Here is a 22,645-nt window from a genome sequence, read left to right as displayed (position 1 = left end):
AATAATAATAATTATAGTTAAACAAATTTAGGAAAATGTAATTAGAGTATATGTATGGCTCAATAAGGAAGCTGGTTAATAATGAATCATTGATTTATGGAGAAGGGGTGGGATTAAATAAGTTTATACTTCTTCTCACTCCTTTTCGAACATGTAAATCAAGGAATCAAGTGTTTGACAATTTATTTTTCTTATGCTTTTCATTGTATGTAAATACTACTTGTTTCTGACTGTCCACTTGTTGGTATGATCATTCTTTTTCTTTATTTATTTATTTATTTTTTTTGTATTGTTGTATGTTCAAAATAAATGTTGAAATTAAATGAAAAGGAATGAATGAATACATAACAAGTAAATGTCCTACATTAAAAAACACTTAAAACTGCAGTAGGCAGATTTTTTTGGCATCATTGGGCAAAAAATACATAATAAACTTTCAGCATATTGTATTTCAAGTGTTCTGAGAGATAACTAGACTTCTGCAACTCCTCATGGCTCTGTTTTCAGGCTTTAAAAATTAAAGCCTGTGAAGGGAGACTTTGACCAGAGAGAGAGAGCGCTCCTATTGGATGTTCATTCAATGGAGGTAGCTGTAAATCACTCATGAAATATAATAATAATAATAATAATAATAATAAACTTTATTTGTATAGCACCTTTCCTAACATAGTTACAAAGTTAAAATAGTGCAAACATCAAGATAAAAACAATACAGAATAAAAACATATAAACATAGGCCAAAATAAAATGTTGAACATAAGACTTTTGTACAAAAAGTTAACAATAATGAAATTTAAAACAAGGGATTGCTATAAAAATATGAATCAATTCTGTTATATTAATGCCTATTTCTCTCCTCAAATGTTTTTAGAAACATCTTGCAGTGTACTGTTTAACTGTGAAATGAGAAAGTTTGCACCGGCTGGTGGGCCGTGCTTGGTATTTCCTCAACTGATCTCAATTGGTCACAAACTTTCTAATTTTACAGCTAAACAGTACACTACAAGATGTTTCTGAAATCATTTTATGAGCGAAATAGGCATTACAGTAACAGAATATTGATTCATATTTGATCAGCGCTGCCTAGTTTGACCGTTTGATCAGAGTTCTCGAGTGATTGACAGCTGGTCAGAGACGGCAAGGCTGCAGCTCACCTCTGATTGGTTGTTTTCCTCCGGTCTGTGAAATCTTGCAGATGCTGTTAGGAGCACCGGAGGACACAGAGGCATATGATTTTTGTCAGATTTCCTGTCATGCACCACTGTCAGGATATAGTGCCCGTTTTATAGAAATAACTTTTTTTAAAATCATACACTACAGCAGCTTTAAAGCTTTAAGTAAAGGTACTTAAAGTATCAAAAGTAAAAGTACGACTGATATATTATTATGAATGATATTATTACACTGTCAATACTGATGCAACAATGTGTGAGTAGCATTTTATGTTTATTGCTGATTGAGGTGGAGCAAGTTTTATCTACTTTATATCAGTCTCGTTATTTAATCCAGTTTAGGGGTCAGAGGGTCAAAACATAAATCTGAGGCCACTGTACTGTGATGTATTCTTGTTAGACACAATGAGACGCACTTGATCGCCCCCTAGCGCGGATACAACACATCACACATCAGTTAGTAGTTTCACTTTTCCTCCACTGTGGTTTGTAAAGAGTGACGCTCTCTGAACGACGCCGTGAATCATTAGTAAGGTCAGTAATCGACACAAATCTGCCAGATAGGCTCTCCCAGATGTTTTTGTGACAGATATAGTAACAGCGTCGGGTGTAAACACTAGATTCGTCGATAGTGCGATAGGTAGATATGTGTGATTTCGTTCTACTTCCTTGACACTCAGCTCTGCGCAATGTGGCTTTTCCTGCTCGCTTCTACATGTATATTCTGACATCCTGTAGCAATAAACACCAAACATGTTGCGCATATGTTGCAGGATGGCTGCAAATCAGTACAAAATAGTTTATAATGCAACATAATATAAGATAGTAACTTTACAATATGTATTGTGGGTGTGTTTGTGTGTGAAAAGCAACATGTTGTTATAGCTGCAGTGAGTAGAAATAGAGCAAATATGATTTAAAATCTGAAAAAAACATGCCTCTGTGTGCTCCGGTGCTCCTAATGGCATCTGCAAGATTTCACAGACCGGAGGAAAACAACCAATCAGATCTGATCTGGAGTCTGCCGTCTCTGAGCAGCTGTCAATCACTCACAAACTCTGATCAAATGGTTAAACTAGGCAGCGCTGATCAAACATGAATCAATATTCTGTTACCGTAACGCCTATTTCTCACCTCAAATGTGTTCAGAATCACCTTGTAGTTTACTGTTTAGCTGTAAAATGAGAAAGTTTGATACCCGGCAGCCATGTTGAGATCTGCTGAGGAAATACAAAGTACCGCCCACCAGCCGGAGCACAGCCAATAGGAACGCTCAATAGGAACGCTCTCTCTCTTTGACATGACCTGTGATTGGCCAAAGTCTCCCGTCATGGGCTAGAGTTTTTAAAGCCTGTAAACAGAGCCATGAGGATAATAAATCACAGTATATAATGTATATATATATACAGTATAACGAGTATATAAACATTGAATTTAATAGACCAGCCCCATTGTCACCGATATCCGATCCAGCTATTTGAATCAGTATCAGCCCGATATCCGATCCAGTATCGGTATCGGTGCATCCCTAAACTTGAGATTGACATTTGACCTGCCTGAGGAGATCAGGACTGCAAAAACTCTGTCGTGTCTTTTAAATCACTTTTAAAAACTCACTTTTTTAGAATTGCTTTTCTGTGATTTTATTTATGTTTTATGACATTTTAGTTGTTTTACCCTTTGGGTGTTCATGTGTTTAGTTATGGGCTTTTAGTACCTTTCGTTATCCTTGTGTTTTAAATGTGTACTGTTTTTATTGTAAAGTACTTTGTAACTGTGTTTCTAAAGGTGCTATATGAATAAAGATTATTATAATTATAACTATTTGCTCAGAATTTCAACAAAAGTCTCATTAGCACCTGAAATGGATGTTTTTTTAGTAATGTTGGTGTAGTGTCCTAGTAACCCCCAATAGAGGGAGTTATATTATCAAACATGTCTCCCCTTCTTATTTTCAAGGGTGGGGTCTGTGAATGGTTGGCTGATACTTTCACATTAACCTCTTCATGAAGAGGTTTTTCTCTTTTTGTCATCATCCTGTCGATGTCTCGCTGTTTCTGCAGAATCATGACATTTCTGTGTTGCCGTCTTGTGTTCACTCTTAGTTTTTTATTTCCCAGCAGTGATTGTGTTTCTCCCAGCAGATGGCAGAGCCGGGCCGGACTGTGAGGGTGAGCGGTCTGCCCACAGACATTGAGGACGACAAGCTGAAAGACAAGCTACTCATCCACTTCCTGAGAGCCAGGAATGGAGGAGGGGAGATAAACTCTGTCACAATTGTCAAGGCAACGCCCGTCTCTGCCCTCGTCACCTTCGAGGACAGCGGAGGTCAGTGGGGTCGGGCTGTGTGCATGTCTGTGCATATGAAGTGAATGGGAGGGGGATTCTTCTGAATACTTAAGTGATTCCATTACAGAGACATGTTGGTGTGACTATTATTAACTATATTATATGACCTACATTACCACTCTGGTCTCACAATACAACAGCAAATGCTTCATTAACTTTCACTCTATAAAGACTTCAAAATGCAGTTGCAGTAATTTGCAATGTATTAGTAACGTATGTCGGTTGTCATCAGTGAATTACACATTCAGGATGCTTCACAGACTGAGATTGATTTCCGTCTGGTGACCCCTCTCTCACAGTGGCACAGAGAGTTATTCAACACAGTCGGCACCTTCTGGAGGTGGACGGGAAGAAGTATAAAGTCGTTGTAACTGAGCACCGTGAAAGCCTGGACCCAGACAAGGTATACTTGAGCAGAAAATAAGTCAACAAATACTGAATATACAGTAAAATCCATGAGTGTTTGTTGTCTCTCTTCTTCCGTCATCACAGGTCATCTTAAGTTTATCAGCAATTGTGGACCACAGCCAGCTTCCCGGGGGAATAATGGCACTGACGAGCCTTCGTACGAGCCACCCTGATGTCCAGATAAACTACGATGCTAGTGTGGAATTGTGCACATTGCGTGGCGCCTACTCCAAAGTCCAGGCTGCTTTGGCACAACTGTTTGGCCAACCACAATCAGCAGAAAACAAAGACTCAGATCAACCTGCCACCAGTGGCTCCATGTCCGCTCAGATAGCACAGAAGTCTCAGGAGTCAGAGGATCAGAGCAGGAAGCCTAATAAGCACAGAGAGCAACGAGAGAAAGTTCACATCGACAGGCCTTCTGATGAGCACAACTCCAGCTCGCATAGAGACCTGACACCTGGTGGTTACGGCTGGGAAGATACTGGCCAGACGGACGGTGCAGCTCTGCAGCGTCCTACTACGCCTGAGGAGGACTTCTCAGTAGTCGTGGATGCAGACATGTTCCAGTATCTGCAGAAACACTGCCAGAAGGAATACCAGCATATCATCAGTCAGTATGGCGTCGATGTGGTGGATTTGACAAATCAGGGGTTGACTATTCTGTTTTTGCAGGTTGCTTCGGGAACGGGGGAGGGTGGTCGAGATCAGGAGCGCCTGAAGTTGGCAAGAAAGGCGATAGGTAGTTTTTACCAGGAGAACGAGACCAAGATCCGTCGAGACCAGTTCCCTAAGAGTATCCTGTCCCTCAGGGGGGGGCAGCACAGGGTGATGGAGAGCTTGAGGGTCAGATTTCCCAAGCTTATTCTGAATGAAGATGAGCAAAATATTTACATTATTGGGAACAGAAGTGAGGTGTCTGAAGCCAAGCAGTTTCTTCTCCTGGACCCCAGCGACGTGAGGGGTAAGAAAGAAGATGTAGCCAGTCTTCTTAGATATCCTTCATATGATTCAGGTTCACCACCTCGTGCTGATGAGCAGAGACTCCCCCTCACTTTGACCTCCACTGTGGATTCTCCAGATGACAGGATAGATGAGCTGCTGAGGTCCGAGGAGGATGAAAAGAGAGCTGATGGAGCCAGAAAGTATAAGCTAGCTGCTCGGTTTAAGGATTCAGGGCTGGCTGCGTTAGGCAGTCGACCAACGGACTTCAACTTACGAGGGCTCTCATCTCCCAGCAGACAAACACGCATCGGGCCGATGTTGGGGCATGACGTACTGTCAGAAACAGCAGGGATTGCTGGTGAAAGTCTCTCCAGAGCCCAAAACACCGGAGGGGACATCTTGTTTAAGAGTGGAGATGCTTCCATGCAGAATAAAACCTCCTCGAGCTCCCATTTAGTTGATACTCGACCCAAGAGTTTAACATCCCCTCTTAGCACAGCTCAGTCCAGTTTTTCAGGAAGTGCTCCGCTCCCACCTGTTGGGTCTGGATCCACCTTGAAGCGAGCCAGTAGTTTCTCAGGAACGCCTCGGCAGAAGGCACAAGTTACGAGTCAGAAGAGTCAAGACGACTCCGGCACAGTCCGAGCCAGGGGCAAGTCCTCCAGCTTCAGCAACCAAACAGGGAGGGACAAGCAGGAGGTCTATAGAGCAGAGATTACAGTTTCCAGTGTGATGTGGAAGCACATAAAAGAAGCCTATAGGCTCCGAGTGGACGACCTGACTTCTGATGTCCAGATGAAAGAGAGCCGCTCAGAGGATAGCAGTGATCTGACAGTCATCTTAAGAGGGGCGAACTCAACCAAAGTGAGTTCATGTGGGCTAGCTTTACGGAACCTGGTTGACTCGGTTGGCGTTGACTTCTCTGTGAAGAAGCTGCGCCTGTCAGAGATGGGTATCACCGACACAGCAGATGAAACCTTACAGGCTTGTTGTGCTGAAGTGCGAAGCCGCTTCAAGAAGGTCTCCATGCAGATTATAAACAAGCATTTGTATCTCTTCGGTCCAAAAGCGTTATGTTCTCAGGTTCGTGCTTCACTGCAGGAGGTGTTTTGTGGAGAATCGGCCCAAACACCTGATCAAGAGGACCTCTCTGGCCCCTCTACCTCCAATTGGAATCCATCCACATCTTTACAAATGAATGAGCACCAAAGTACAAGTCTGCACTTTTACAATAATCCTCAAGTGATGCTAGAGAGCCAAACAAGCAAAGCCGATGGCGCTGATAGTCAGGAAAGGAGAACAAACCAGAGAAGTGACTTCCGTGAGACAGAGCTTGTGAATGGATCCAGTAGTCCGTCAGTGAGGAAAGATCCTGTCATTAAAGAGAAAGTGAAAATAGTAAGTACAGTGGAGATGGATGGACAGAAGACGGAGACATTTGTCGGCCACTCTAAAACAGGACATGATAGCGCGAGACATGTGAATGATATTGGGTCAACAGACATGACCCTTCATAAGAAAGAGAGAACTGTACATTCAACCCAAAACCAAACAGAGATCCAGGACACCCCAGAGGAATCCAGATCAGCTCTGGGAAGCTTAGTATGTGTGTGTGGGGAGAGTGAGATGATGCAAGCAAAGTGTGGGGTCACCATGTGCTCAAAGTGCCTGGACACTGTACACGTCCACTGCAGAGTTTGTCACGAGACGGACACGACGACGTGGGGCATCCAGGGCAAAATGAGCTCCTCTAAACTACCCATCAGCGTCCCGGGTTACACAAAATTCTCAGGGATCAAGATCACTTACTGCATCCCGGATGGCATCCAAGGGGTGAGGGGCTCATTTTAAACACATTCTCACTCATAACTGTTGTATCTGATGTGTACTGGAGGGCCTATTAAAGCTGCAGTCTGTAACTTTGAGCAAATATGATAAAAAGTTATTTCTAGAAAATGTCCACTATATCCTGACAGTAGTGCATGAGACAGGTAATCTGTTCCTCTGTTTCCTCCCGTGCTCCTAATGGCATTTGAAGAACAACCAATGGTCCGGCTGGTGGCGGTGCTTGGTTTTGGCTCGACTGTTTTCAACATGGCTACCGGGTCACAAACGTTCTCATTTTACAGCTAAACAGTACACTACGAGATGTTTCTGAAAGCATTTGAGGCGAGAAATAGGCATTACAGTAACAGAATATTGATTCATTTTTGATCAGCGCTGCCTAGTCTGACCGTTTGCGAGTCTAGCGAGCACCGATTGACAGCTGCTGTAGAGACTGCTCGGCTCTGATTGGTTGTTTACGTTCGGGCGCGCTGAAATCTTGCAAATGCCATTAGGAGCATAGAGGAACATGATTTTTTTCACATATTATCTGTCTCCGTCACACACTACAGTCAGGATATAGTGACCGTTTTATCATATTTGCTCAAAGTTAATGACTGCAGCTTTAAAAGAGACAACAGATGATATTGTTCTTGTACACCAGTTTCAGTGAAACTTCAATCTGCTTTTCTAATGTTTTATCCAATATCACTTCTCAGAAAACTGTATTATTCTATATAATGCCTATAATACAGAGAAGTTCTGGAAAATACACTGACATAGTGCACAGGAAGTTACCGTTCTGTACGAGTTTCTTGTGAATCGTGTGAGCTAAGGTATCACATAGAGCTTTTAGCTTATGCATGTTAATATCTCCTTTGTTTACGACTGTGGTCTTTGCGTTCTGTCTTACCAGGAGGATCACCCCTCTCCAGGAGAACCATTTCAAGGCGGGCAGTTTGAAGCCTATCTTCCCGACAACGAGAAGTCGAGGAAGCTGGTGCCCAGGCTGGAGAAAGCATTCAAGCAGGGACTCACCTTCACAGTGACCGGCAAAGACACAGAGGCCAAGGTCATCTGGGACTGCATCCCACACAAGACCACCCTTCAAGGAGGCAAATCAGGGTGAGTGAGTCTATAACAGAGCTGTAGAGTTAAAGGGGACACCTTTTCAGTGCTTGTGCTCACACATTTTGGTATCTGGAGTGACTACCAACCCACAAACTGTGAAATAAGACAACCCAGTCAGTTTCTTATGGGCTGTCTAGATCAGAAAACATGTGACTTAACAAGCCATTCAGTGTGACATACAGGCTCATTAGAATATACCACTGACAGCTTGAGAACTACCTTTGCAAAGGTGCATCTTTTTCTCACTAGCACACTGGGCTTTTTCAGGAGGGGGTCTTAAAGAGACAGGTGCTAAAATGTGTTTCAGACAGAGGGTGAATACAGGTATATTCAGACAGTATGAGAAAAATAAGTTGTTTTTTAACATTACAGAATGTAAACATGTTCTAGTAGGAACCCAAAATACAAGTATGAACCTGGAAATGAGCATGATATCTTTAAAGGTCACACTCGTCCATGTATCTGAGCTGAACAGTCTTGTTTTTGTCTCTCTCAGGAACGGGTACCCAGACTCCGCTTACTTGGTTCGCTTGTCTGAGGTCTTGACCTCCAAGGGGATCGAGGAGTCACCGGCCAAACATAAAGAATAAAAGCAATCTGAGGAGGACTTCTAAAGCAGTTTTATAATTTAAGAAAATGTTGTGGTTAGGGCCATTTGCACTATATTTGTATGGGGATTAGTACCAGCTTTTATCGCTATGTTTGAGTAAGTTCATGTTGTATATATAAAGAATGAATTCCTTTTCAGATAATAGAGTTATAGCTTTCATTGCAGCTATTTTGGAGGGTTTTTTTTAAAGTTATTTTTTGGGGTGATTTTTAAGCATTTTATTGATAGGACAGTGGATAGAGTGTTGGAAAGGGGGAGAGAGAGAGATGACATGCAGAAAGGACCACAGGCCGGATTCGAACCCTGGTCCACCGCTGCTAGGACTGAGCCTTGGCATTTACATGGGCGCTCGCTCTACCGACTGAGCTAACCAGCCGCCCACTATTTTGGAGTTTTAAATGTTATATCCAGCCTCACTGTTGCTTTTTACAAGATATGTGATTGGAGTTATAATTTTTCAAACTGAGTGTAAATGACAAATGTGACCAACCACTATTGTCTTAGTTATTTCACAATGCATTCCTGTTCATTTTCTTACCGTTTCAGCCTTATTTTGTAAAAACAAATGCATACTATTCTGTATAGTGTGCATGGTACTGTATAGAGATATCAATTTTGTACCGTCCTGTGTAGTTTTAAGGATCATCTAGTTCAGGAAGATATTTGTAGAATATTGGTGGGTAAAAATTATATTTGTAAAAATCTGTTTGCTTCTCGTCATTTTCTTTAGAATGGGCACAAATAAAAAAAATCACATCTCCCGACGTTTTGTTATGCTTTTTTTTATTAGTCCTGGAAAACATGTAAGGCATATGGTAACATTACACACTGAAGCGTTACAAGCTCTAGAGGCCATGTGGACAACATGGCACCACGCAGTAAACCCAGAGTCAAGCACAGAAGCAGCATCAATTCAAAGGGTTTAAAAAACAAAGTTGAGACGAGAAAGAGTGTTTGCAACCAGGGAAAACCAAACCCAACAACACAAGGAAGGACAGAGTAGAGGAGAACTAGCGTAGAAATCAACCTGTTGGGTATGCCTTGTAGAAAATTACCGGTGGTGACAGGAGGTGTGTGTGGTGGGATAGATGTGAAACATTCCCAGAGATAGGTCAAGGTGTATCATGGATGAACCAGCTGGCCATGCTGAAGGCGAGGACGGGGGCAGTGGATTGGCTTCAGTTGGCAACTTGATACGACTGGAAGGGCATTTCCTCCCTCACACCACGCCACTACACGACTACTAAACTATCGTGGAAAGAGACGGTGAGCTGTACATCAACACATGCCTTATTTTCTGGTCGACTAAACATGCATCCTAGTACTGTACACGACACGCCCAGCCAGGTTGGACTCCCGTAGCATCTCTGCAATGTTGCTGTGATGTGAAAAATGGCCGCTAAGGAAACAATAGCTGCAGGCAGATGTGGTTGTTGGGTTCTCAGTGAGTCACTGATAGAGAATCACCTTTTGACTGGGAATACTAAAGCTTACATCGAACATGGATGGCGTGACAGTTTGTGCAGTGAAACAAAACGATGTGTGTGTTAGTGAATGCAAAATGGAGTGGTTTCTACGTGAAGAAACCTGCTGTTTGGAATGACCTGAGAAACCATATAAAACAGAAACCTCAAAGCTGAACGGTGGGCGCCTGTGAGGGACTTCAGCTGTACACGCCACGACAGACAGAAGCTATCAGAACTCATTGTCTTAGTGCATTTTTTTCAAACCTAAAACTACGAGTGTTAATTAGTAATATCAAATCTAAAACTGCAAATATTCAGAAAGTTACCACTTTGTTTGTTTTTGACTTTGAAACACTGTTTTTCTCCCTTGCATCTCCGAGTTGCTAAGCACTCTTGCATAAGTGTCTGGAATGACTGGGAAACCATTTCAAGATGACATTACGCTGCAGCTTCGCCGTGGTGGAAGTGCTCTCAGGCAGCCGCCCAACTGATTGAGTTCATCTCAAAGGCATCTTAGCTCAAAAAGAACCGAGGGGGAAAACGTTGAAAGAAAGAGATCATAATCGCTTTTCCACATGCCGATGAATGCATGCAATTTCAAATTCCAGATGTCAAATTAATGTTTTATTCGCTATGATTGTGTATGGAGAGAAAAGGGGGAGCGATATAGGGAGGAATTTTGGACTGTGACTGTTGTCCCGGCCAAGAGAGGCTCCAAAGATGCAGCACAGGAAAAGAGGGACGTCTAATAATCCTTGAGTGAACTGAGATCAGCTGTAGAGCGGAAATGTTGCGTCTGGGGCAGGCCGGAGCTGAGCTAAGATCAGCCAATAAGCTGGGGTTTTGTGCAGCTGTGTTACAGTATTGGCATCCCTGCACAGCTGTGTGAAAACATCTGCTCCCTCACTTGCTACACAAGCCATTTGGAAAGAAACTGAAAGGAATCCATAGAGAGGAATACCATGGAGCTTTGGATTGGGAGGAAATTTCTGTGAATCTATATGTCTTTTGGTGGAGTTTTGAACCTTAAAGGCCCTTTTCACGGTGATACTAATAGTATGGTTGTAAACACTTCAACCAGTTGTGGTCAAACATGATGCGAGAGAGCTGGTAAAACACAGTGAAAAGGATATAAATACGGAGGCCTCGGATTGAGGTAAGCTGTGTGCAAGGAGAGAGGCACAATGCAGGCCTACGCCGGAGCAAGACTGCAACCAATCCAAAAACTACAAATTGTGTTAAAACCTTTTTTTGTAAACTGCAGCAACAATTCTGTCAGCACCGCGATGACTCTTTTGTATTCTCACTTTTTCTTCAAGGTTGAAATGCATCCAAGAACAGAATTTTCTTCATATTTTTTTTTTATGCAATGTTAATATTCAAAGCATTGACAAGAGGAATATACATACAATTTGGCACACATGGTTCAAACCAACAGAAAGATCACATTTAAAAAGGAGTGCAGGTTGGCAAGGTCCCCACATAATAATAAGAGTATGAGCTTTGAACTTTAAACCCTTGGATAACAAAACAGACAAACAAACGGAAATATAAAGGTAAATTAAAATAACATATTAAGTAAAACATCCTTTTTTTTTTTTTACTGAAGCGTTTGTTTCTCACATGGCACCGTCCACAGGTTCACAAAGGGAGCCCAGCAGATTAGAACAGAACACTAACCAGAGGCTGACATGACACAGTCACTCCCCACACCGGCATGGCGGTCGCACACCAGCCCAGTCCGCTCCGTCCTGCTCCACGTTTTACTCCCCACCGTCAGGGATGGATGAATGCTTTGATTTTAGCTGCCACCCAGGAGAAGCTGGCCTGGGAAGGGACTGGCGAGCTGAAAATGAGGGGGACCTTTACATGATCATGTGTGTGTGTGTGTGTGTATGTGTGTGTGTGTGTGTGTGCCACCTGTGCTTTCAGTGAGCTTCAGCAGATACACTGGGAGTGGTTGACGGGAAACAGGCTGCAAACCTGGAGCAGAATCAAAGCCTGCGTGGGACTCGGAGTGCGACCGCCATGCCTGTAAGTGCATTAAGATCAGCGAGCAGAGTGCAAAATACTAATACCAACTGTCCTCATAACACAGGCCTCTTATCAGACAGGAGGAGGGTAAGAAGAGGGAGGGTTCGGAGCTACATAATACTGTAGCAGAGTAGTGTGAGGAGGGGTCGTGGCAGGGATAGGTAGGGTGCTTTTAAAACCTGACAAACGACCTGAGGACACACACATCTTCACACACAATGGCACACCACACACAGCACATGAGGGAGGCCACTCATGCTAACACAACAACTTTTTTCCTTTTTTTTTTTTTCAAACATTTGTGTTTTTTACAAAGTCACTAGTCACCATCTGAGTCTCGACACCGAGGTCGGGCTCACAGACAGACAGAAAGCCAGACAGGTAGATAAATGTCTAAAGGTTTAAAGTTGATATCCTCCTACATGAAAGATTTAGAGTCCACCCAGTGGGATTTATGATGAAACGCTAAGGATTTACTTTTAAGTGAGACTAAATGCCTACCGGCCATTAGGGGGAGCGGTGCACTGCTTTTGCAAGCACACAACCGATTGCACACATTGTCAATACTTGATTTCAATTTCACTGGTTTGAACAAACTGTTTGGTTTAGTGCAATACTTGATAAACCCTTAATACATTTTACACCTGTTGGAGCACTACTAGATTTGACAGCACCGACTGGCAAATACAGAGTTAGGGAGGCAGAGAAACAGACCACAGTGCCTTCTCTGACGAGCCTGACGCCTGTTGCTATGCCGACCATAGAGAGGGAAATGGAAAGAGGAGGGAGAGTAGAGACAAGCAGGGGAGGCGAAGTATGGACGCCAGCTTGAATTGAAATCTCCTCTCTCAGGTCAGGGTGATCGACAGGCGAGCGGTCGCTGTGAAAGGAGCAGAATGCCATGGAATGCCTCGAGGAGGATTCGGGGAGGGAGAAAGCCTGATCCCGAGGAGAGAAAAAGAAGCTGATATTTCTTATTTCAGACGCTGTCTCAGCAGCGACAGTGCCTCTTTCATCACACTCAGAGTGTGTATGTGTGTTTGAACAGAAATTCTCTCTTAATTGGCACTGCGCACTTCTTGCCAACAGTTGGTCAGCTAGAAAAATCTGTAACTAAGGAGAGGGAAGCTGAGCGATGATTTTCTGCCTCCCTATTCAACGCTGCACAGAGAGGCTCATTATGAGGGAAATTCATATTCAGGCGAGTGCAAAAGTGCAGTCACTATTACTGGAAATTGGTGGGAACGCATGAATTATGGAGCTCCATTCTCTGCTGATATATCGAAGCTAAAATGATAAGCATGTTAGGCCTGAGCAATCAAACATCTTGATCAGAACCATGATGCAAATATCTCCAGAGGGAGCCGGGGTGCATCAGCCAATCACAGGCATCTCTGACTCATCCGCAGTGACATAACTAAGCGTTGGACACTAAGAGAGCAACGCGTGGGTGGGTGTGGTTCTCCGTTTATCTGCCTGTCTTTGTGCCTGTCTGTGGGTCCGGCCCGTTGATGGGTTGGGGTGGGGGTAGGGTGGGTGGTGTGGGAGGTGGTGGTGGTGTGGGTGGGGGGGGACTCAGCACAGTGAGGGGGGGAAGAGGAGGTGGCAGGTGGAAGTCAGAGCAGAACAATTTAGCACAGTGGGAGTTGAGGTGCGGAGGGGCAACGGGGGGTCGAGGGTGGGGCCGGAGTGCGAGCAGGGATTACGGTTGTCAAGGAAACAGTAATTTGCCCCAGGCCTGGACCATACCCACAATCCACCTCTTGTCTCCGTCACTCCCGATAGGAGGAAAAAATCTCTCGAGTGTTGCGACTGCTTTCACGATCTTGTGAGGCAGAGAGATAAGTTTGGAGCTTACAAGGTGTTACAAGTGATTGGAATTTTTTTAAATTTTTTTTTTAGATGAAGGCAAGAAAACGGGACGGGAGGAGGGGGTGGGGTGGGTGGAGCCAGGCCTGAGTAATCACCGCCATTGTGGTGAGGCGGAGGGGAGGCGAAAGAGATGAACGATCGACAGTGGTGTGATAATTTTGTAATCTACCCTTCTGACTCTTGCGTACACTCCACCCCCGCCCTCCCACCCCATCCATCCCCATCTCCATCCCCATCTCCATCCTTCCCCCCACCCCCTGCTCCCAGGACACAAACTCCCTGCCGGTCTGCTTGACTATCCATCCCTCCCTCTCACTTCTCCTCCTTAGCGGGCTCTTCCTTCTTCTCCTCCTCCTTCTTCTCCTCCTTCTTGGGCTCCTCTTTCTTCTTGTCATCCTTCTTCTCCTCCTTCTTGCCATCGTCCTTCTTCTTGTCATCCTTCTTCTTGTCGTCCTTCTTCTTGTCCTCTTTCTTGTCCTCCTTCTTGGGCTCCTCCTTCTTCTCCTCCTCGGGCATCGGCTCCGTGTTGAGGATCACTTTGCCGATGTTGTTCCTCTCCTGCATCTTTCTCATGGCGTCGCCCACCTGGAGGAGGGATGGGAGGAGAGAGACGGTTACATAAGGCGACATTAAAGAGTGCAGGGTGAGAGGAGGGCGAGGAGGATTTTAAATACACCTGTCATTGAGAAAATGTATTGAGCGTACGCACTAGTAGCCAGATTCTCCTCCACCGACACATTCCCACAGCAATACGAGCCTCCTCACATTCACACTAGAAACAAATCCTACAGCCTCAAATATCACTTTAATATGCTGTATATGAGAAATTTGTTTAGATGAGACTTTAATAATCTTTGAAGGGAAATGAAATTGTTGCAGCAGCAAAAAAGCAAAGAACAAAACAGGATAACAGAAGGATAACAAAATAAATGAGGGGGATAACATGCACTGCAAACAGATCCTTTCAATATTAGAATGTATAAATATAATGAAATGTTTATGATTATAAGCAGGCAAGAAATACAGACGTGACGGAGAAAGTAATCATTTTATCTAATATCTCAATGCCACCGAACAACACATTTATTTTAATTATATCATCTCTACATTAAAATGTGTTCTTCATCAAGGACAGAAAGGAGGCGGCGTGAGGCAGATTTCCTGGGTGATGGAGTGTAAATGTTGGATCTGAGATCTTGGTTCAGTGCTGGTCTTGTCATAGATGCTAGAGTTTAATAATGGCTCTAATGTGAATTCTTATGTCATAATGTTTGTAAAATGAAGTTGTGAGCCACTGCAGATGAATCAATCAATAACTGCAGCTATCAGATCAGTAAGAACTACGTCTCATTATTAAAGGTTAAATTCTAATTTTTTCAAGTCTGCCCTCCAGCAACAGTTTTTAGTGGTTGTACATGTTCCTCCTGTTCATAGTGGTCGTAAAGAGCTTCTTTCCCAGTGTGATTCCAGTTGGCAACCTCCGGGTCTGAAAAGTGAAGCCAATGCGGAAGTGCTTTAAACTTGCATTCTTTCTAATAGCCAGCAGGGGGCGACTCGTGAAGAAAATGAGCCTACTTCTCACTTGATTTATTACCTCAGTAAACATTGTAAACATGAGTTTATGGTCTCAATCGCTAGTTTCAAGTCTTCTTCAATACAGCATGATGTTCATTTAGTAAATTATGGTCCCATTTAGAGTCAAATAGACCATAAAGCAGGGTATGCTTTAGGGCGTGGCTATCCTGTGATTGACAGGTCGCTACCACAGCGTTGTCCGTTCTGGGAGTTGTTTTCGTCTTACAACTTTAACCCTCTCATAGTGTGTTTTCAGTTCACGAAAGTTAATTGTAACATTTTGGTCACCTAAAAATGTCTTATTCAGCCTTTCGTACTTAGCTCCACCCTCTCGTGTCACTTCTGGTTGCAAAAACCAAGATGGCGACGGCCAAAATGCTGAGCTCAAGGCTTCAAAACGGCAGTCCACAAACCAAGATGTCGCCAAATCCTACACTGTACCTTTAAGTGACATCTGAAGAGCATTAGCAATCGCGAAACATCACTTGTTAGAATGCATTTTTGTACGGAATGAGGACTTTGTCCCCCTTACAATGGAATTGCTTTAAGAAGGGATTTCTTCGAAGCCCGAATGGACAAGAGGAACAATTACAGCGACCATTTTGCAATGTTCAAATGGGCACTTGAGTGCTGTTTTGAGACAGACTTGGAAAAATGCGAACCTATCCTTTAAATCACAGGTTAATCCCCCGGACACAGCATTTATCAGGTTAAAACTGAGGTAACTAACCGAGGTTAGAAGTGGATGTTTATCATGGAAAATCTGTTTTTTAAACTCGTACATTTTTTTTTAGTCACATGTTTTGTTTGTGGTATAAAAGCTGAATTTAATGGAGTCAACCAATCATCTACACTCTTGTGTTGACAGCTAGTCAGCCAAACCGCCGTCCAATGATGGATCGACTAACTGACTGTCAATCACAACGACGAGAGGAGAATCCGAGCCAGACCAGCCCCACCCTCCTCTTGACCACCGAGCTCTGGCCACTGTCTGTTCCCGTCTCCATCGCTTCCCCCACTCCCCTCCTCCCTCCAATCCCCCTCTTCGTGCGAGGCAGGCAGACCACCTAACGACCAATGCCACGGCAACAGGGCCATCTCCTAGCAACGTAAAGCCTGGCTGAAACGTGGCCCTGACGACTCAGACACATGGGAAAGAGGGGGAGTGTGGGAGTTGGAAGTCGAGGGGAGGGAGGGAGCGAAGGGAGCAACTGGTGTCCTTCGGATGAGAAACACGCCTCGCCGAAACTGAAAGGGAGGGAGGGGCAGGTCCGGGAAATATAAGAATCATCTTCAATGTGAATGAAAGTCACAGCGAGGGCGACTGAGGCTCGTTTGACGACTCCACCCACTTCCACCCTTCACTCTGTAAGATCTGTCGACCTCTCTGGGCTCCTGGGCATCTCGGACTGGAGTGGGCTATTTGTGGCTGCAGCAGACATGACCATTATCCTCTTGGGTATCAGTGAAGATAATGAACCACGAGAAACCACAGGAGGGAGGGACAATGCTAATCTGCAAATTTTGTCCAAGCATGTTCATTGATTATTGGAGCAAAAACAGAGGCTGACAGAGGAGGAAGGGCTGTGATGGATGGAGTCAGGGCGTGGCTTCGTCTCGTCTAATGTAATGATCGATCATATATCTGATTAACAGCTTTTTGTCTTTGATGCAAACACTTGAAACTCTCCACGCCCGATCGCTTCAAGCCAGTCTGAAATATACCTTCTTCTCTTCTCGTTTTTACCACACTCCTTCCATGTCTCTTTCTCATACATCAGGGCCCCTCCCTAAGACAGACGCACACACTGACTAAAGGATGTCGCCATAGCAACAAGAGAGGAAAAAAGCAAAAAAGATGCACTGTGAGGAGGGAGAAGGAGAGAATACAGCGAGATGGAGAGACACAGAGAGACAGTCAAATAACCTAAAGACAGAGAGATATAAAGAGCAGGCAGATGGAGAGGCAGAGAAAGAGCGTCAGATGGCGGAGAAAGACAGCGGGCGTTTCTCTCTGGCCAAAATACTGACCAGCTCCGACTCTGACAACAGAAGATGTCAGCCCCCTGACTCCCTCTTTCTCTCGGTGTTTTTCACACTCTCTCTATTCATATCTGTTGGCAGTGTTAATTTTGCCAGCGACAATCTGAGTCTGTCTGGCTGAGCGAGTTATGCTCGAGGAGACACAGAGCTTCTTCTTGTGGACAAACTTGGCCTGTTGATTGTTGAGCCTTATTGAATCCGAGAGCCACACCCTGCTCCTGCAGATCCACACTGCAAAACCTCACGCACACACACAAACCAAACCTGGCATTCACATGAATTCTGGGTGGCTGGGTTGTAAGCACATGGTGTAAAAATGGAAGTAGTTCAGGTGTAAATGCACCCGTGTCACAATGAATCATCTGGATATCCAGACTGAGGTGCACAGGGATGCATTTAGTCACACGAAGGGCGCTTTCACAAGCCAACACTTAGTCTGTTTTAGAGGTTGACCGATGGATTTTTAAAGGCTAATATAATAATGATAGTTTGGAGCAAGATAAAGCCAATTAGGGCCAATATCTTCTTTACTTCTGCAGCAGCCTAGTCGACTATTCATGCATACTCCGTTTTTAATAAATAATTTTTTTTGTCACTCAAAATCTAATCATTATAAGGGAATATCCTGAAGTGTGATTTGCTGGATTACATCGTTGGAATATGTTCTATTTATTTATAACGTGCAATGTTACTTCTGTTGCGCGTCCCGTTACGTTGTTAAATACCACTCTTATAAACCATTGATGTTCGTGAATATTCCCGGGTTAAGGAGGATCCTAAAGTGTGCGATTTCATTTCATGAATGGATGTTTATGTGGCTGGATTATTTGGAAGAGAAAACACCAAATTGGTAGAAAGTTAAAGTAACAGTGAATGATTTATTTTCCTCCCTGGTATCTGGGACAAAGAGCTGATAATGTTGCGTTATATATTCAAAAGAGAACTTTTTTTCTCCCCCTCTACCATGACTCTGTGTATGTGGGATGCAAAAACATGCAAAACGGTGATGTACGTCCCACGCGTAACCGGTGGAGGCTGCGCAGCCATCGGTCACTATCAGAGCCCAGTTCCGCTGATAGCGACAGTTTGTAAAACATCCTGTCGATTAATCGGTCTCCGTTTTAATTAAACTCTGGTGCAGCTTATTTGTAGTAATGGTACTCTGGTGTGGACCAAAACAACGGGTCTGAGACTGCTTGCGAGAGGTGCTCTAGGACCGTTTCCAAGCAACCCTAGTGTAGTTTGATTGTAGTGAGAACATAATCAGACCCAATTGCAGGAAGTGAACCAAAAGGCAGGGGATTATAGGCTGCCTGCACAGGCATTTGTTGAGATGGACACAGGTAAACGACAGGTTAACATGAATGGTAGAAAACTGACTTGAGCCGAAGAGAACATACAGAATATGCTAAATAAAAGTCCATAAAAATAGTGACGTTTATAACCCGGTGCCTCAAACGTTGTTTATGTCCGTGGCGTGGACCTCCACGGATGACTGTAAACTCATATCTCATATTCAAGGACATACTTTATCACCTTTATTCAATCCCTGTAAAGAAAGGAGTCAAATATTAAATGTGTTATAATGAAACGATGGTTGAAAGGTTTAATATCCTATAAACAATTTGATTCGGCTGGCAAAATAGAGATTTGCTGCTTTTAAAGCGTTTGAAAATGAATTGGCCGGCTTTCTATTTAATTATTTTACTTCTTAATTTAAGTTATTTGCTTTTATCTTATTGTGGCAGTCATGTCTGAAAAGATAGCGTGTGTGCTTTACGCACAATACGTGATGATGTCATTTTTGGCTCACGCACCCCCATGCCGGGGACACTACGGCGAGCAGTAACCCGGGCTATGGCTTGTTAAAGCGCCCTAACAACCAGCCATAAATGGATCTGAAACCCACATACAAAGGCTGTTGAATGGAAATACATCTTTGAGTATGGATTCAACCTAAGAAGACATAAAAAAAAACAGCAGTTCAAATAGAGAGTATGTGTTTTTGAGTGAATTAAATACTTAAATATACATCCTCACATTGATGTGCTAATGAGGAATATTATGCGAGAATGTGGTGATGTTTGTTTTAATAATAATAATAATAGAGAAAGTAATCAATCCACACACAATGTTAATATCAGGTGTAAAGGGAACCACGAACCTGCTCAAGGTGCCAAGTGGAGTCGATGCGGGGCTTGACCTTGCCCTGCTTGTAGAGATCCAGGACGGTGTTCATGGCCTGGGTGATGAGCTCCATCTCCCCGTCCAGGTAGCCCAGGTGGAAGCCACACACCGACTTGTTCCCCTGGATGAGGCTGAGCGTGTGGATGGAGAACTGATGGTACCAGTTCTTGGCCACGGCGATCAGGTTCTTCTTCTGGCCCGCTAGCATGTTAGCCGCACCTGACGGAGAGAGAAAGAACCTCAATGATGAAGATCTGGTTCATTTTCTATCAAATGATCTGCCCCCTACTCCCACTTTTCCCTCACCCGATCATCAACTTCTCTCTTTTAGCGTCACTCGGTTATTGACAAAAAATAACTGACTGAATTTTGATATGGATTATTCTTTTAAGTGACTCTAAGTCATTTATCAAGAAACAATGCCAAATCATCGCTGGCTCCTGCTTCTCAAATTTGATGATTAACCACTTTTTCTGTTTTATGTCATTGTTGATTGAAATCTTTGGATTTTTTTAACCGCTGGTTGAGAAAAAACAAGCAATCTGAAGTAGAGCGGCAACAATTAGTCGACTAACCAATTAATTGATCGACAAAAAAAAATAATCGCCAACTATTTTGATAATCGATAAATCGCTAAAATGTCCAAAAAAATGCTTTTTCACAGCTTTCCATATTTTACAATTTTATGACGTTCATTTGGCAACATATCAAATGAACATTAAATCCTGTCGGGTGCCTCTTCTTGTTAGTTGAGGTTTGTATCTTCGCTCCGTCTCTCTCAAATTCTCACCTACACATCCACCCTGAAAACCTTCTTTAGCACTTCGGCTCTCACTGTCCCTTCCTATCCCCTCCTTCTGTGTTCACGTATCCTCCGATGCTCTCACTGTCTCTCTCTCGGGGGAAACGGGGGACACAAAGCTCGCTGTGAGGGAAGAGAGGGACCCGGCCTGCTGCATTCAGACACATTCCAGGTTTCGTGTGGTGGATAAAACGACCATTGTTCTGACATGCATACTTCTGATAAACTGGAAGAGAAGCAACCGCCACAGAGGGACTGGGAGAGGGGTGGTGGACCTGGAGGATGAGGGGGGGATTCTGTAGGGATGAGAGAGGGTGAATGGGCGAGGGTGGGGTGGAGGGCACCATGCTGGGTGGTGGGTTTTTGTGTAGCATGCAAAGGCAAGGCCCTGTTCTTCATGGATGCCGACCCCGCCCACTGCTGCATGCATGCTGGTTCCAGATTGGCATCGATGCAGAGCGAGGCCTTCCCACAGATGACACACAGTACGCTGAGGACACAGACCTCCACAGAGAGGTCACCCTGCCCACCAGGAAGCAGCTTTATTCAGTGTGTGAGCAAACCCACGACTAATTCATGTACTGTATTAATTTGCTTAGCAGTTACACTCCAGGATCTCGTGGAGTTTTTTTTTTCAAAATCAAGCAGTACAAAATGAGTAAATTTGCAGCTGCTTTTTGAAATTATTTGCAATAAAGTGGGGTAATATTTAAAAATAACAAGTAGGCTATACAAATTGCCACTGGAGCTGCAACTACTAATTGATTAGTTGTCAACTATTAAATTAATCCAACTATTTTGAGTAATTTTTTGAAGAAAAAAAGTAAAAATTCTCTGATTTCAGCTTCTTTAATGTGAATATTTTCTGGTTTCTTTACTCCTCTATGACAGTAAACTGAATATCTTTGAGTTGTGGACAAAACAAGACATTTGAGGACGTCATCTTGGGCTTTGGGAAACACTGATTGACATTTTTCACTGTTTTCTGACATTATTTTAGACCAAAACAACTAATCGATAATGAAAATAATAATTGGTTGCAGCCCTGCTTGCTACATAGTAAAGAACTTGCAGATAATCATAATATATAGAGTAAAGTATACATGAGTTAGTCCGTAAGAGTAAAGATGTGTTTAGGAATACCCCGTTCATGGGTATTTCTGTCAGCTGCTAGTTTCGGCAGGAAGCTAACCAGGAAGGTTACCTTTGTGCTTCCTACCATGCTGCGCCGCGCTGCCAACAAGCTTAATAAACCGCATATTTGGGTTCAGGCATTACATAAGAAGTCCTGGTAACTTTAAAATATCAAAATCTGGAGAAGCTTGGTTGGAGAGATACATACAGCCTGGGGTAAGCTCTGCGTGAGTCTTTTCCACTGCAGTTACAAGACGTTTGCTTGTGGAGGCTTCGTTTTTATTTGACTTTGGCTCATAAAATTGCTTCTGAATCTGATTGTTATGTGTGGAAAACTGTTGAAATTGCCAAACATTCTTCCAGATTGACCATTTTAACCAAATCGTATTGCATTAGCTCCTCCAGGGGCTGTGTTGTATCGCTGAGGATTCAAATAGAGCTGCTTCAAACTTGGAAAATAACTGATCTACTCAGGTTTTTTTTACTACTTACCATAGGTGATAAGCTTGCCCATAGGTTTCAGCAGGTTGTAGGCCTTATGGGTGTCGGATCCTCCGAGAGGGTCCAGTATTATGTCCATCCCTGGAGCAGAAGAGAGAAGAAGGGGACAGTTATTATCGCTGGTGTGAATTCAGCGAGAGCAGCCTGCCAAGTCTCCTCAGCAGCCCCCTCCGCATGCCAGAGTTCACTAGGAGTAGCGAGTGTAGCCAAGTTGTGCCATGTTTACGCGAAGCGGAGCCCGTACGTATGCCAAGAGAGGGGAGGAGGAGAGCGCGGTGAGATCCTACTTGTTTTATGTTTTCTCATTCTTGTCGCTGATAAGACAAGAGGGATTAAAAGTCTCTCCGTCATTCCATTCTAAGGTGGAAAGAATAACAAACCAACGTCTGAACAGATGGTAAAGAACCTAACTATGAAGGTTTCTCTGTGGCTTATTAATGTCTCGCCATGTAGGCTCGGCCTTAATGATGTTCCTTTGTGCCAGAGGGGACTCCTCAAATTGGGCTGCCCCTCCTTGCTCCGTTAAACCCTGCTTCTATTGATTGTGGGAGGCTCACAGCAGGACTCTGCCTTGACCACAGCACAGATGAAA

The 22,645-nt window shown here is 43.7% G+C and overlaps 2 protein-coding genes across 2 annotated transcripts in view; one reads left to right on the top strand and one right to left on the bottom strand.

Moving 5' to 3' along the window:
* The first annotated feature begins 1,612 nt into the window (after positions 1-1,612).
* On the top strand, positions 1,613-8,609 carry si:busm1-163l24.3. The gene is made up of 6 exons (XM_037791532.1): positions 1,613-1,706; positions 3,317-3,500; positions 3,821-3,924; positions 4,014-6,707; positions 7,615-7,823; positions 8,326-8,609. Exons 2-6 carry the CDS (start codon positions 3,317-3,319, stop codon positions 8,417-8,419), a joined length of 3,285 nt encoding a protein of 1,094 aa, XP_037647460.1. The 5' UTR covers positions 1,613-1,706; the 3' UTR covers positions 8,420-8,609.
* A 596-nt stretch (positions 8,610-9,205) lies between these two features.
* Positions 9,206-22,645, bottom strand: part of vat1 (vesicle amine transport 1) — a 37,439-nt gene continuing 23,999 nt past the window's right edge. Inside the window, exons 4-6 of the mRNA XM_037791540.1 lie at positions 22,045-22,134; positions 19,594-19,835; positions 9,206-14,396 (exon numbers count right to left, since the gene is read on the bottom strand). Of these exons, the coding sequence (XP_037647468.1) occupies positions 14,124-14,396; positions 19,594-19,835; positions 22,045-22,134 (605 nt within the window). The 3' untranslated portion in view covers positions 9,206-14,123. The remainder of the gene's footprint in view (positions 14,397-19,593; positions 19,836-22,044; positions 22,135-22,645) is intronic.

Source organism: Sebastes umbrosus, chromosome 14 (genome assembly GCF_015220745.1).
Source record: "Sebastes umbrosus isolate fSebUmb1 chromosome 14, fSebUmb1.pri, whole genome shotgun sequence".
Classification (NCBI taxonomy): Eukaryota; Metazoa; Chordata; class Actinopteri; order Perciformes; family Sebastidae; genus Sebastes; species Sebastes umbrosus.
Note: the sequence above shows the minus strand (reverse complement) of the source record. Positions and strands in the feature narration are given on the sequence as shown.